At 31.3% G+C, this 16,497-nt stretch overlaps 1 protein-coding gene across 6 annotated transcripts; it reads left to right on the forward strand.

Annotated features, from left to right (window-relative positions):
• The first annotated feature begins 1,993 nt into the window (after nt 1-1,993).
• Nucleotides 1,994-14,090, forward strand: LOC122260544 (uncharacterized). Of its 6 annotated transcripts, none has more exons than XM_043027890.2 (7): nt 1,994-2,090; nt 5,482-5,627; nt 5,776-5,924; nt 6,557-8,089; nt 8,533-8,657; nt 8,978-9,111; nt 9,611-14,090. In XM_043027890.2, the coding sequence occupies exons 2-7, from the start codon at nt 5,510-5,512 to the stop codon at nt 9,769-9,771; spliced, it is 2,220 nt and encodes a 739-aa protein (XP_042883824.2). In that variant the 5' UTR covers nt 1,994-2,090; nt 5,482-5,509; the 3' UTR covers nt 9,772-14,090. The 6 variants fall into 6 exon arrangements, with proteins under 6 accessions (XP_042883824.2, XP_086399520.1, XP_086399519.1 ...); XM_086543394.1 differs by having other exon boundaries at nt 8,536-8,657; XM_086543393.1 differs by having other exon boundaries at nt 2,066-2,184.
• Nucleotides 14,091-16,497: the final 2,407 nt, after the last annotated feature.

The following is a 16,497-nucleotide window of genomic DNA, read 5'->3' on the forward strand; positions in this document are numbered from 1 at the left end:
CATTAGTACTGTTATTATTATTATCATTATCATTATCAGCATTATCATCATTACCATCATTAATATTGTTGTAACTATCATTATTATTACTATCATTATCAGCAGATTTATCATCATAATTGTTGTTATTATTACTATCATTATCCTCATGATTATTGTCTTTTTCATTTTCATTATCATTATTATTATTACCTTCATTTTTACTGTTAATGTCACCATTATTATTATCATTATTATTAGTAGTAGTAGTGATAGTAATAGTAGTAGTAGTAATAGTAATAGTAGTATCATTATTATAATCACTATCATTTTTATCATTATCATCATCATCATTATGGCTATTAACATTATCAACATCATTTTCATTAACATTATTATCTTTATAATTACTATTTTCATCATTATTGGTATCATTATCTTTATTAATAACATCATCATTAATATCATTATCATTATCGTTATAATTGTTATAATCTTCAGTATCATCATTATCACCATCATTGCCATCATTATCATTACTATCATCATTATTATTACTATTGTTATCATTGTCATTCTTATCATTATTCTCATTGATATGATTATTATCCTTATTATTAATATTTTTGAAATTAACATTTTCATCATCATTTTCATTATTTATTATCATTATTATTATCATTATTGTTATTATTATCATTATTATTATTATTATTATTATTATTATTATAATTATTATCATTATTATTATTAATATCATTATTATTATTGCTACCACTATTATCATTTTCATTCTTAGTATTGTTATTAGCATTATTGATATTATTATTATCATCATTATTATTGCTACTATTATTATTATCATTATTATTATTATCATTATCATAATAATAAAAAAAAAAAAATAATAATAATAATAATTATTATTATTATTATTATCATCATCATTATCATTATCATCATTATCATTATTATCATTATTAATTGTTGTTGTTATTGTCATTATCATTATTGTTATTATTATCTTTATCATTATCATTATTACCATTCATATTATCATTATTATTAGTAGTAGTATCATCATTATTGTTATCATTGCTATCATTATTACTATAAGTATCATTGTTATCATTATTATAATCATTATTATTATCATTATCATTATTGTTACTATTATTATCATGATTCATCATCATTACCACTATCATATTATCATTTAATTGTCAGTAATTGTCATTATCACTATCATCATTATTTTTATATCATCATTACTATCATTATCATTACCCTTAGTAGATGTAGTAGTAGTATCAATATCAATATCAGTGATTGTCACTGTTCCTTTCATTATCATTATTGTTATCATCATCAGTATTGTTTTCATTAGGATTACTGATATCGTCACTTTTATAACCACATTATGATAATCGTCAGTACTATCATTGTTATCATTATCATTATCATCGGTACTGTTACTTATTCCAAAATCCACTCTTGCTTTCCAATGTTTCTCCTCTCTCGCTTTATTTTTCTAAATCCGTGTTCATGAGGTTGCTTAATCTTTGATCTCTCTGCCAGGACTTCATATCGCCCCCTCTTGCTCTTTGTCACTATTTCTTCTCTCCCCCCTTCTCTCTCTCTCTCTCTCTCTCTCTCTCTCTCTCTCTCTCTCTCTCTCTCTCTCTCTCTCTCTCTCTCTCTCTCTCTCTCTCTCTCTCTCTCTCTCTCTCTCTCTCTCTCTCTCTCTCTCTCTCTCTCTCTCTCTCTCTCTCTCTCTCTATCTATCTATCTATCTATCCATCTATCTCTATCTCTATCTCTATCTCTATCTCTATCTCATTCTCTCTGTTTTTCTATGTATTTATATCATTTCGTAATGAATGTATGATTTAGTTCACAATTACATACGGATAGGATAATGGATATTAAAAGAGGACAAGAAATAAAGCAAAAATTCACAATATTCTATAGCTTCCCATAAAAAAACCATTTTCTATAATACTTTCCAACGTTGCCATGACGACCGAATCCAAACATAAACAATAGCACGAGAGAACAGGTGCATAATCCTCCTACAATGAATGAAATTCTTGGTAGTTAATCTTAACCAGGTAATTTTTGGGGGGTTGGCTTTGTCTTTGAGGTACACGCGTTTGCCATGGGAAATAATTTTGGCAGATTATGTAACGGAAGAGTTTATAAGAGGTATGGTTTCGCATTTACGTCGTTTGTTATTGAAACGGTGTCAGTATGGCGGTGTCTGATATATTTAATGAATTTCCTGTCAGTGAAGGCCTCATTAGTTAATAATAGGTGAGTCGTGTTAAGGAGATAGGGAAGTACGCTTACTGATTAAGAAATAAATGAATATATATACAAAATGCATCATACATGAATGTTAATTTTTGCATGGCATTTTCTCTGTTTTGGTGTTTAGCATTAGATCGACAATCGAAATCTATTCTAAAAATACTATTGGATCAAGGGAAGGAAGGTGCTTTAGTATGAATCTTGAAATTGATAGATATTAACCCACTCACGACGGGGGCATTCCAGCCTTGAATGTCCCATTGCCGGGGCGTTCAAATTATTAGGCCTAAATCAATTAAATGGCTGGCACAATACTGTGCCGCCCGGCCACTGGGCTTTTGAATGAGCGGTACAGTACTGTACCACCCGTCCAGAGAGGGTTAACTTTATCTATGAATATTATCATTACATTCTAACCTGATTTAAGTTAATTAGAAATATCCTTTTCCTATTCATTTAAGTGATAAATGTGACTTACCTTACAACACTATATTTTCTTGAAGTAAGAAACAAACAAGCAGTATGGGCAGGGATTTTAACCCATCCACGACGGGGGAATTCTAGCCTTGAATGTCCCAATGCCGGGGCGTTCGAATTATTAGGCCTAAATCAATTGAATGGCTGGCACAATACTGTGCCGCCCGGCCACTGGGCTTTTGAATGCGCGGTACAATGTTGTACCACCCGTCACGAGAGGGTTAAGAACTAGAATACAATATGAAATCTCAACAAGGCTGGTCATATTTATAAACAAACTGCCACCTGGCTGGTGAGAAAAAAACATTAGTCAATATTGTGCCCACCAGCAGTGTTTATGGATGACACCCTAGCAATGTCCCCTATTTAGCACGGTTTATAAGTATATAGATAAAATTTGAAAAGAAGGTATAGGTGATATACATTTGTATGACTGCAGCCTAACATAAATGTATTTATAATCTTTTTAAATGCATGTAAGTATATAAATGAGTTTGTTAATTTATTAGACTAGTCTTCATAATTGCATAAATGTCATGGGCTAATAATGTTTTTTTGATTCAAGAGAGGTATTGATTTTTAAATTATTTGATTACTTGGTTAAAGGATAGGATTTTTGTATGTAAACATTGTTATGACAATTTTAACCCATTATTGACGGGTGACGTGTATTTTTGTCATACATGATACAGGAGCTCTGGCCTAGCAGTAGGTGTCATGACGTTCAGGGATTTTGGATCACTATGTTATTTTATTGTGTTATGAGTAATGAGTGAGTGATGTTGACAATTGCAGTCATAATTACTATAATTGCAGTAATATTAAGCAAAATGGGTTTCACCTAATGTCCAAAACCTAGATGGCACCACTTTCTTCTAGCACCAGCAGGAGAGAGAGCCTTGAACAGCACCCATCTACGGTCTCTAGCAAGCAATATCTCTATAGAGCAATGGCACATAGCAAATTGCCAATCTCTTGCTCTAAAGTACCACAGATGAAAGATGTGCAGGTAGAGCGAGAAGAGAAAGGTGACTCAAACCATGCCCAATGTCTACAATGTGCCCCTGTGCTAGTAGAGATGCCTTTTACTGTGGCACTCACTGTCAAAAGCACAAGATTCCTTCCTCTTCCCTACCTCTTCATTTTATCTTCATTGTAGATGGTTATGTGTTTTGTATTCGTTCGTGACAGCACACAAATACGAAAAAAAAGTTGTTTTTTGTGCTTCCCTAAAACAGCAATACTTCTCTCACACTGAGTGTAAAGAAAAGAGCTTATATGGACCTCGAACTACAATTTTAGTCAATTGCAGAATTGATAGAGCCTGTGATATGACAGATATGTCTCTAAAAACAGTAAAACACACAAAAAAACAAAACACAAAAATGGCTCTAGCTCTACAATGAGTGGCTAAAAGAGAGTGGGAAAAGTCAAGGTATGTTGCGTGAAACTGCCTCGTTTTGAAATGAAACCCATCCTGGAGCCTGGGTAAGCAAATCTATCCCCATTGTTAACAGGTTAATGAAAGTTTTTGACCGTTAGAGACAGAAAGAAGGTTAATGTTTTGTTACGAAGCTGAAAGAGGCTCGATTATATAGTCATTTGGTAAATTCATCTGCTAAGTCATTAACTAGGCAACTGGATGTTTTGCCCAACCTCAGATTCCTCGAACTTCCAGTTCGCCCAATACTGTAGCCATGATGGTCATTTTGCTGTGTCCTGCAAGGGCAGTTATACCAGATTTATTGCTGCTGCTATTTATTATTGCTACTACTTGTTATTGCTTTTGAACTTTAACGATTTTTTCTAAAACTATTTTAGAATTTTATATAATTGTTGAAAAGCATTTCAATCAAGTGTTTCACCACAATTTACCTACAAATCAGAATATTGCTTTTGAAATGATGATTCATGTACTGACCTTATCTTTGTATAATCTGCACTCTTGGATAATAATTTCTTAGGATTATTTTTTAGATTTTCCTGTTCTTCCCACCTTTGCCAGAAAAGCAAGTAAATTATTATTCTCCATTTTCTTTTTTAACTCAAAAAGGTTGTACTTGTTATATGGAATTCTTATCAAATAACTGCATACATAATCATGCTTGATATCAAAATTTTAGTTGTTTGTAAAAGTAATAACAGTAATAGTGATATAATATTAAAGTGCAATATAAACAATAAAAAGGATAAGGATTACTCATGTGTGGCTTATCCTGGATGGATAGACAAAGCAATTATGATGGTTGGGTGGAAAGACTACTTTGGGTGAACTGGATGTTGGGAGAAACAACCTGCCGCTCAAGATTTGTAGAAGCACATTCAGAAAAAAAGCTTATGGTGAATACAGTGGAGATTCAACATAAATCAGGTAGTGAATGATGGCAAAGTCTTTTAAGTAGAGAGCTGGCAGAATATACTGCTTCTGAATCTCTTCCAAGTCTTGTAGAATACTAAAGCAAACGCAAAATAACAAACAGTACACTTATACACACTCAATGGGTATGAAAGATGACCTTTGTGATTACTGATCATTTTTTATAACTGTAATTGTACTCCAAGAGTTACCAAATACCAGTACAAATATGACTATAGATAATGACCAATATATATTACAAAGATTATCATAATTTGTTCCTAAACACATACTAGCATCTACCGTTTTAGAATAATATTCAAACCTTTTCTATTCTCAATCTGTTTTCTTCTTTTCAGGAGGTACACAATATCATGAAGAGCTAGAATGAATTTACCTGCCAAGCGTCGTGGCCTTTCACCCGAGGGACGCCAGATCAGAGAGCGACACCAGGGATCACTTACCATTGGCCTTCAGGGCATCACAGTACATCCAGCTGAACGCAGTAAGTTTCTCTGTTCTTTGATTGTCTTTGTTATCCTTTGTTTTAGTATTGTTGTTATTATTATTATGATTATGATTATAATGATAATGGATTATGATTAAAGATAGAAAGACATTTCATCTCAGCCTTTATTGTACCTTGTGAACAGGTCGTAACCAACACGATTTCTTACAAGACAATGTAAGACGGCTCCATGAGATACAAGCAAGATGTAGAGATCGAGAAAATAACAGAAAACCACAGCCTCTAAGGGCAACGAGAGAAAGCTCAGCAAGTACCACATCTTCATTAAAACAGGTAAAGGAATGTGGCTCATTATCTTTTTTTTTCTCTTCTTTCCATGGTTTGATTTTCTTTATGACCATAAATGATTGAATGCTTGTGATAGTTTTATTAGAAGCTTGAATTTGTGTTATTATGATCTAAGTTATTATGATTTGGGGAAAAAATACATACAGATTAACCCACTGCAGATGAATAATTGATAGTTAATTCATTTTTGTCAGTTTTATTAGTGGTAATGATGTAACTAACTCACTTGTCAGGCTCAAAACTAATAGAAAGGCATTCAAGTCTTTTTCTTTGCACTGTTTGTAAGGAATCTTGTAGTTGTATTCTGTTAATGATATTAAATTTATGTTCCTGGTCAGCTAGTTCATCCTCATAGTTCATTAATAATTGTTGTTTCCTATTGATGTGTATCATAAGCTTTACCATCTCACTTTTCTTTTCTTTTTTTATTATTCATATAATATCTCTGCTTTGTTTTCTATATTTGCTATCATATTTGCATGATACATTTAAAGAAATGTTTTAATATAATGTCTTCCAAAGATGGTCAGTTAATGCATCTTTTCATTGTAATCCAAATAAATTATTCAAACTGATGGACGGAGTAGACTAAACAGATAATATTCCATTTATTTCAGGTGGACTGCTTAGCCCCAATTCGCAATGGCTCATCGAAACTTGGAAGACGAAGCCCAAGTTCAGAGTACGAGGGAAGTGCACACTCAGACTATTTCTCACTAACAGATGAACAGATTGAGTCAGCAGTAACACAGCTCAGTGCCCGCCTCCAACACAATGGGGTGAATCTACCAGACCGAAGTGAGGGAGAAGATGGGAGACAGGTGCAGGAGAATGGGTTTGGACATCAGAGCAGAAGTTCAAGTGTCATGTCCCAGTCGCTTCCAATGCCCACCCACCATTCACCACTGAAGGAAGCCACACCAAGACTTGCAAGAACAGGGAGTCCTGTGATGCTGAGGCCCATCTCATCCTCTCGGCGTACACCTGTTTCTCCGCGACCAGTCAGTGCAGCCCATCGTCAGAATTCTGGGGCTGGGTTGGAACTTCTCTCTGGGTGTGAATTGAACCATGGAGTGAGGAAGATGCGGATGGATAATTTGCTCTCAAAGATAAGAAACCGAAAGCCAGCATGTGAGATGGATTACAATACGCATTACAGAAATATAGAAAATCAGCACAAATTATTGCTTGATAATTCAGACATGCTTAGTCTTTATGGCTATGGTGAGGGAAGTAATGGTATAGACACACAAAGATCTGTAACAAGAACTGCCTTAAACACTGCGGTAAGTGGTTCCAAGCCTGCAAAACTGGTGCGTGCTCGTAGTTTTGATAGAGATGCCCTCTCCAGGAAAAGTGCGGCAGTAGGACGAACAGAAAAGTCAGCAAAATCTTCCACAAAGTCTGATCAAAGGGCAGTCAGCTCACCATCTCCACAGTTGAAGAAACGTTTCTCAAAGTCAAGCGGTAATCTCGCCCATGCTGCTCCATCCCCAGCCTCAGAACAGAGTAGTCACAGTCGCAGTGGGAGTCCAAGCAAAATGAGAAGTGAATCTAGTAATTACAGTGTCAAGCAGATAGAACAGTCTCCACCAAGCCGTGCTTTGTCAAGTGTTCAAAGCATGCAGCGAACCAAAAGCAACTTGGAATCCCCAAGAGTATTTGAAGCCTCCATTGATGGTGTAAGTGAGGCACCACAGCTAGATAATAGTTCAGAACTTGTTAGCCAGTACTTAGAAAATGAATCAAGAGTTAAGTCTTCTGGCACAAGTGCAATACTCAATAGAACAGCTTCCAGTGGTGATTTGAATCTCAATTCAACCATGACCTCAGACTGCAACTTCAACATCAGTGAACCAGACCAGTCTATCTCCTGTAATTCTGCATTGGAAAATCTCCACCTCGACTTGCGACCTGAAAGCCAAGTAGATGGTGATATGAGGATACAAAACAACAATGCAAGTAGTCAAATTGAAGACTCTACCCATAAATATCGTCCAGAGGTCTATACAATGCCGTACAATGACATTGTTGGAAATGAAAATGTGAGTGAAGGTGCTTTTCCACAAGAGGAAGCCAAATCTTCCACACCAGTGCCAAATGAGGCTCAAGATTTGCCTAGTGTTAGTTCTATACCGAAGCTTCTAAAGGTGAGAATCTGGTATAAAGTAACTTTGGACCATGATATGCTTATTTGTCTTTGTTGTGATGATTACTTTTCTTTAGGGTAGATAGTATAGGCTATTTCCTTAAGCCTTCTGAGATGGGCTACATCTTCAGATTTTTGGCCTGGCTTGGCATCTTAATATATTGTGTTTTCGCCTGTGTTTTTTATTTGCTAGAATAATGGTATGATATATGAGACTATATATGATATATAAGCAAAGCGATACTAATTCACATTTGATATGATTACCTAGTTACACCACTGAAGGAATAAGTAGCTTGTATTTTGAAAAAACAAAAAAAAAAAAAAACAGATTGCTAAGGGGATCCAAGCCCTCTATAAATGCCTGTAGTGGAAGGATTAAAGACATATTGATACATTAGTTATTATTTGTATCAGAATAATCTCTGTTAATTTTCTTACTAGCAGAAGAGAGAGCAGCATGGTCAGCCCTCAAGTCCATCAACTTTACGAAGATCTCAGTCCATGAAGAATATCCGACAGCGCCAGGGAGAACCGCCCTCAAGTTACAAGAGAGGGAAACTGCCCAAGTAAATTTTCTAATCTACAGTGATATTTAGCCTACTTTTGACATAATGTGTTGAATTAGTTGTGCAAGTGTTTTCTTAGATCTAAAATCTTTTATTACCTAGTTTAGCCTGTAAGAGATTTGTGAATATTTATGTCATTTTTTATACATTTTTCCACTGCCTTGACTTTTCCCCTCTGTTTTCTCTCTTTCTTTTTTCTCACAATTATTCCTATCTTCCTCTTCCCCTCCCATCAACATATCAATACATCTGGTGAGGGAACTGTGGAAAATAGAAGTAAGATCCACAAAATATATTAACATTGAAATTTTCTTCCTTAGGTATCTCTTAGCCCGGAAAGAGGAGGAGAAGAGGTTAGCAGAGATTGCTCGCTCAGTCGACCCAGAGTGTCCGCCTGGCCATGCTCCACTTCCTGACCATGAGCGGCGCAACACCCTCCATCTCCTTCGCAAGAGTAAGTTCTTGTTTCAGTATTGATTGCAGAATTTTTTTACTCTCTTGGTAAGAGTTTTTTATTGATCTCTAGGGAGTGAAGTGTTGGCTTTGACATGTTATAATCTTGTAACAGAATTCATTATCTGTTATGTTATATAATTTAGACAGGGTTTCCAAAAGTGTTTGTCAATATATCTCCAAACCTCACTAGTGTATTCTGAAAAGATCTCAAAGTATTTCTGAATGCAGTAGACTAATCAAATATGGTGCTTAAGCAGAGTGCAGCAGAAATGTATATACTTTTTATGTATTATGAAATCTGCATATTGTACTGAAAGCATTTCCTTCGCAGGATCATACAATATGATATTTTACATGTTTGAGCACTTTACAAAATCTAAGATTTTTTTTATGATGGGCAGTCAAACTATTCTAGTTTTAAAGAACTACTCTGATGAATTGGTAAGAATCTTGTAGGGTTACAGGGAGTAATTTGTAATTGACAATTTTTCTTCAAGGTCAAGCAGATGTAATGCGTGAGCTCTCATCCCTGCCTGTGGCTCAAGACACACTTAGGGTGAAGAAAAGGAGACAAGACCTGGAAGACAAACTTATGCAAATTGAAGATGGACTACGCATCTTTTCTCAACCGAAAGTGTATGTTATGAATGATGATTGAAAAGAAGAAAGTGTGATGCATTTATATGAATATAAGAGTGTGTATGTTTTAGTCAAGAATCATATAGTGCATATATACTGAATAAAAGTATGTAAGCTTATGAGTAATATGTTCCTGCCGAGCTGTGTCTTTTGATTCACACTATTCAGGTATGGTAAGTGTCTTGTGAATAATCTGTCTGGATATTTTGATTATAGGATTTATATTGTACCCATCATCTTTTGTATTGATAAAGCATCAAGTACACATTCATCCTTTTCATTTATTTTAAAATAGTATGCATAATCAGTAATTACGATTTTAATATGTGGACAAGGTAGTGATCTGTTCTATTCAGTTATTATGTGAGCAGTATTAAAGAGGATATTTGAATGACTAATAAGAAAAATGTATTTATAATTTTTGTTGATCTTGTCAGAGGAATAAAAAATCTCAATAAAAAGGACATAGGTTAAAATGTTATGGATAAAGATAGTTACTAAATTAACAGAAAAGATATGAGTACTGTGCCATGCTTGGCTACTTGGGGAAGTGTCCATCTAAAGTTGTACTTTTTTCTTTCTTTTACACAAAACAAATACATCTTTAAAAAGGTGTGCTTATCATTTTTGTACTATTTACCCTTTTTCCACTGCAAAAGCAGCCTTTGTGGGAAAAGATGTTGGGTAAGACATGGTTCTCAGTATTAGAATAATAGTGATAGATATGAATGATTGAAAATGTGACATGGAAAGATCTGATAAAAATATTATGAACCTAATTGGCTGTGAACATTTGGCAATGGCATGCTAAAATTAGTGAGCTTAACCCATTTGCAACGGGTGACATTGGAATGACGTCCTATAATGATTTCTCCCTGTAAATACACGTTTTACATAGTTATATATGTATATACTCATTGCAGTTGCATTTGTATATGCACATTTTTCTTGACATGTGAAAATAATTTAAAAAAATACAAAAACCTCCTCTGATCACCCTATAGAATTGTGCAGCTAAAGAGAGCTCTGAAAGGTCCATTGCACTGAGAGAGATCTCTCAGCTGGAAGCTGCATGTGCTTGTTATCATCTTCCTGACAGGAGTGGCATTAGGCAAATATATGCCCTGTTGTGAATGGGTTGATGGACAACAGGAAAAAGTAAGGAAGGAGCACAGATTCAAATGTATCACACATTTGAAGGTGTGTTCTGGTGGCAGTGCTGTTATTATTTATTCATTTAATTATTATTATTGAAAATTATTGTATGGATGAAATATAAAAGTTTCCAGGTAAAATGACATTGCTTAGTATAAATAATTCAAGTTGAAATTTGAGGGAGAAAGCTTTCTTCATTTATGTATAGAAAGATACTTCTAATTGTCTTTATTGATATTGGTTTTATGGCAATATACTTTTCTCATCATTATCATTTTTTATACTTTTTGTTAATTAGAGTATCCACAAGCATTGTATCTTTCTAAATATCTTTTAGTTTTATGTGGAAAAGTCATAAAAGGAGAAATAATATATTATCTTTCTTTGGCATTCAGGAGAAGATAGTATCTTCCAAAGGTTTAAATAATTATCCAGTTACTGTCTAACTGCCTACATCCTTTTGAGCATGAAGAAGTTGACCACCATGTTAAACAACATCTGGTTTCACAGCAGCTTTAGGTTGTGTCTTCATCCAATATTAGTTCTTGATGTATCAAATATACACATTTTTTGGTAAGGTAAATGTATTTTGTGCTTCACCTCATATTGTACAGTATAAGGATTACATATGCCTTTTGCATATCTTTTAGTTATAGAGCCACATCTATGCAATAGCTCTGTAGCAAGTGATGTCTTATTTCATGAAGAGCCAGGAAGAATATGTATTATGGTTTGTTTTCAGTTTAGTAATGAGAGGCAAGTGGGAGCGGTAACTGAAGTTGTATATAATGATTTGTATGATATTCTCTGCCAAAATTTGTAACTGTTTTGTAGATTCTTTACATGACACATGACAGAATTTTTTTTTCTGTCTGCTACATTATAGTATATGGGAACATATACTGGAAGTGAGTAAAGGAAACAAATCTTCAAAGGGCAGATCATATTTGAAACTTTTATAAGATTTTAAACATGTATCACTTAGCTTTTATATTTTATGTTATTTTTATCATGAATGATTGACAGCATATATGTGCATGCATACCCATGACAGGGTTAAGAGTATAATGGGAACAACTATTATTTAAGTCCGGTAAGTGCCAGAGTTAATGACTTGTAACTAGTCTTGCAGTGTGAGTGTCTTGGAGAAGCTGTAAATGAAGTTTTGTAGAAAATAGAGTTTAATTTTCTGAACAAGTTTATTTTTTATGGAGATATGTTACTGCATATTTTCATGGAGGATTTTCAAGTATAAAGCCATTTATCACAAAGGTGGGAAGAGTTTTATTGTTTTTTAACCTTTGGAAATGTTTTTATGTTTTATGTTTTGTTTTTAAGTAAAAGTAAATAAATTATATATGACATTAGTACTCAGTGTATTATTTATATTTTTGATTAATTATTAACTAAGAGAACTGCCACTTAAGTTAATTTGAAAAATAAGTCTGTTTATTGATTATTTTTAATATAGTAATGCAGATTGGATTTGATGTGTTAATATTGGATATAATCTAAATTTATATTTAAAAATTAAAGCAGATATGCCTTTTTTGAAATTGTGTACATAGTACAATATAAAAAGAAAAGAAATAAAGAATAGAAATATGGTTACTGTCCAAACTGGAAGACTTTAGTAACTGAAAATGATAATCAGATCTTCTGCATACCAGATCAAAGGTGATGTGAATTTCTTTATATTGATAGGTTTCATTTTACTTCTTCATAAACATATAGGCTTTTTTTTATGAACATCTTTAAGAAATAGTGATAGATGAAATAGGTGATACAGATTTTAATCATGGATTTGATAGTGATATTGATTATACAGTAGAAGCAGTAGCAGTATTAGTAGTGCTAGTTCTAGTGTAAGCAGCAGTATGTAATTAATGGTACTGAAAGTAACAGTAGTGTTAGTAGCACTGTAAATAACAACACATCTCAATTGTAGCAATAGTATAACTGTTGTAATGGTGATAATGATAGTAACATTAGCAGTAATACTAGCATCATTGTTGACAATACAGTACTTGCTGTAATAAAATTAAATATAACAAAGTTGTAGAATAATAGTGCTACTATTGATAAATTAGTACCAAGAGCAATAAATTTTTGTGATAAATGAATGCAAGCTCGTAATGCAAGATGTCAGAAACGACTTAACTGTTAGCTGAAATTAAAACCTTTGATATCATGAAATTTATATAATGTTACAAGGATTACTGCTGGTTTCTTGTATTACTTTTCATAGTTAATTTAATTGAGGCAGTGAGCATTTAATGTTTATCTAACATGTAGATAATTATCATGGTCTCCTCAGTGAGAGTAACAATTATTTAGAGTTTAGTAAATGTCATTCATATCAATTAGCATTGGAATTTAAAAAGAAAATGAGTTTCAATTTCGATATCCACAAACTTGGTCTACTCTTTTCATTGCCAGGACTTTGCATAGGTTTATCGTATCTTTGGCATATGCCGATATAGAAATATGATCTCAACAAAAATAAGTTTAATACTTGGAAAGAACTTGTAAATATAACCTTTTTTTTTGTTTTTTAGCAGTATGTTAGATAAAAAAAGGTGAACAAGTAATTGCAGTTACAGATGATGAATAGTATTTTTGTGTAGAATAAGTCTGTGAACAGTAAGAAAAAGAAATAAAAACGAATAAGGGCAATGAATTCTCTAACTGAGGGAGCAAAAAAAAATTGAAAACTGAATGATACAATTTTATATCTTATGTATGGCTTGTAAGCCAAAATGAGGGTCCAACATGCAAATATGGTAAATTTACTAGTATTGAAGATTTTATTAGTGAATTTAGATTTAAAAAGTTGAATTTCATAGTATCAGAATTTTTTTATTTTAAGTTTCTCCTATATAGTTAGGTTTGAATATTTTGATATTTAGATGAATGTATTTTACTGATACTGAATGGCAATTCATAAAATTGGTGTTAGAGTAGTGTTTCAAATATTATAATTTTTTTTTGTATAATCTGAAGTGAGACAAGATGCTGTAATAACGTTTCTATACATTATGAATTACAAAAGTGCTTCTAATGTGTTGATGGATTTTATTTTCATATTGTTCTTTTAATCAGCTTGATGGATAATGATATGTTTAAATAGTACAACAGAGAAATGTGATGTGACATCATTGCAAATACACAGTATTTTGTAAAGATTGTATAATTAACATACAGTTTATAATTGACGTTTGACAGAGACAGACAGGCAGACAGACAGACAGACAGACAGACAGACAGACAGACAGACAGACAGACAGACAGACAGACAGACAGACAGACAGACAGACAGACAGACAGACAGACAGACAGACAGACAGACAGACAGACAGACAGAGAAAGTGTAAGGTTATGAGTGGGAGGAGCATTTAATAAAAACCCTCCATGTCATTCTTCCTTCCGTTTTCCTTCCTGAGCATATTTGGAGGTGGACAAAGCCCCTCCGCTGGTCTTGCAATGCAGAGGAATTCTGTACAGAGGTTTTTGCAATGCGAACAGTTTCACTTACAAGATATTATAAAAAGGGTAACTCAACCCTGCACTACTTTTATTCTCATATGCTTTAAGAATCTTGACATTAATCCCATTTTTTCTAAATACATGAATAGAAATGTTTGTAAATATTATTATAAGTAATGTTGTTATTACTATTATCATTAGTGTTGTTATTATTATTTTTCATGCTTTGATTATAATTTTTATTCTTATTTTCTTATTTTATTACTATTATTATCATATTATTATTATTATTATTATTTTATTTTTCTTATCATCATTATCATTATTAGTTTAATATAATGATAATAATTATTATTTTCTGTATTATTATTGTTATTATCATTATTATCAGTATCAGTAGTATTACTACTATTATTATTATCATTATTATTATTATTATTATTATTATTATTATTATTATTATTATTATTATTATTATTATAATTATTATTATTAACATTGTTATCATTATAACATTACTTTTTTTTAATTATTATTATGATAATGATAATAATGATGATGATTTTCATTATTATCATTATCATTATGATTATTGATATCAATATTGTTGTTATTATTATTATTATCATTATTACTGTTGTAAATATAATTTTTATCATTATCATTATTATTACCATTATCATCACCATTACCATTATCATTATTGTTATCATTATTATAATCATTATTATAGTAATTATAATTTTAATCATAATTATGATAATAATGATAATAATAATGATTATCATTATCATCATAATAATAACAATAACTATCTTTATTTTGATAATAATTATTATTATCATAATAAAAAAAAATGATTATTACTATTTTTACCATCATTATTGTCATTATGATAATTATTATTTATTATTTATCATTATTATTATTATCATCATTTATCATTACTATTATTATCATCATTATTATTATCAATATCATCATTTTTTAAATAATTTTCATTATTATTATCACCATTAATACTACTATCATCATTATCATCAACAATATTATTTAGTTTTATCATCATTATTGTTACCATTACTATTCTTGTTACTATTATTTTTATTATCATTATTATAATTTTTATTATTATTGTTATTACTTTTATCAGTAATATTAATAATATTACTATTACTATTATCAGTAATATTATTTTTTTTATTCATCAATACTCCCATTATTATTGTCATTAGCATTATCACTATTAACACTATTGTTATTATTATTATTATTGTTATTGTTATTATTATTATTATTATTATTATTATTATTATTATTATTATTATCATTATCATTATTGTTATGATAACTTTTGATTTTCATTATTTTTACTGTCATTCTTATTGCCAAACTTTTTTTTATGTATTATGATAATAACAACAATAATGAGGATAATAATAATTTGAAAGATTATGATAATGATGACAATGAAAATGATAATGATAGTTACAATAATGATGATGATGATAATGATAATGCTACTAAAAATGATAATGATTATTATAATAATAATAATGATACTGTTAAAGGTAATGATAATGATCATAATTACAAGGATAATGATAATTAATAAGAAAATGATATTGATAATGATTATAATGAAAATGATACTGCTTTGGATAATGATAGTGTAATAATGCTTATGATAATAGTAATGATAATGATAATTACAATAACAATAGTAATAATGTTAATAAGGCAATGATAATAATGATGATCATTATAATATTATAATAATGATCATAATGAAAATAATAATGATGATGATAATGATGATGATGATAATAACAATGATAATAATAATAATAATAAATAATAATGATACTGATACTGATAATGATAATAATAATATTAACACATAATGAGAATGGTAATGATAATGATGATGATGATGATTATAGTAAGGATAATGATATAGTAATGATAATGATATTGATAATGGTGATACTACTAATAACAATACTAATGATAATGGTTATGATAATGATAAGGACTATTATCATGATCGTTATAACGAAATTCACGAATATGATTGACGGGACCCGGCACATTGATCAGCGAA

This window comes from Penaeus japonicus, unplaced genomic scaffold (genome assembly GCF_977035675.1).
Source record: "Penaeus japonicus unplaced genomic scaffold, GWHDUDI00000001_assembly GWHDUDI00000013, whole genome shotgun sequence".
NCBI lineage: Eukaryota > Metazoa > Arthropoda > Malacostraca > Decapoda > Penaeidae > Penaeus > Penaeus japonicus.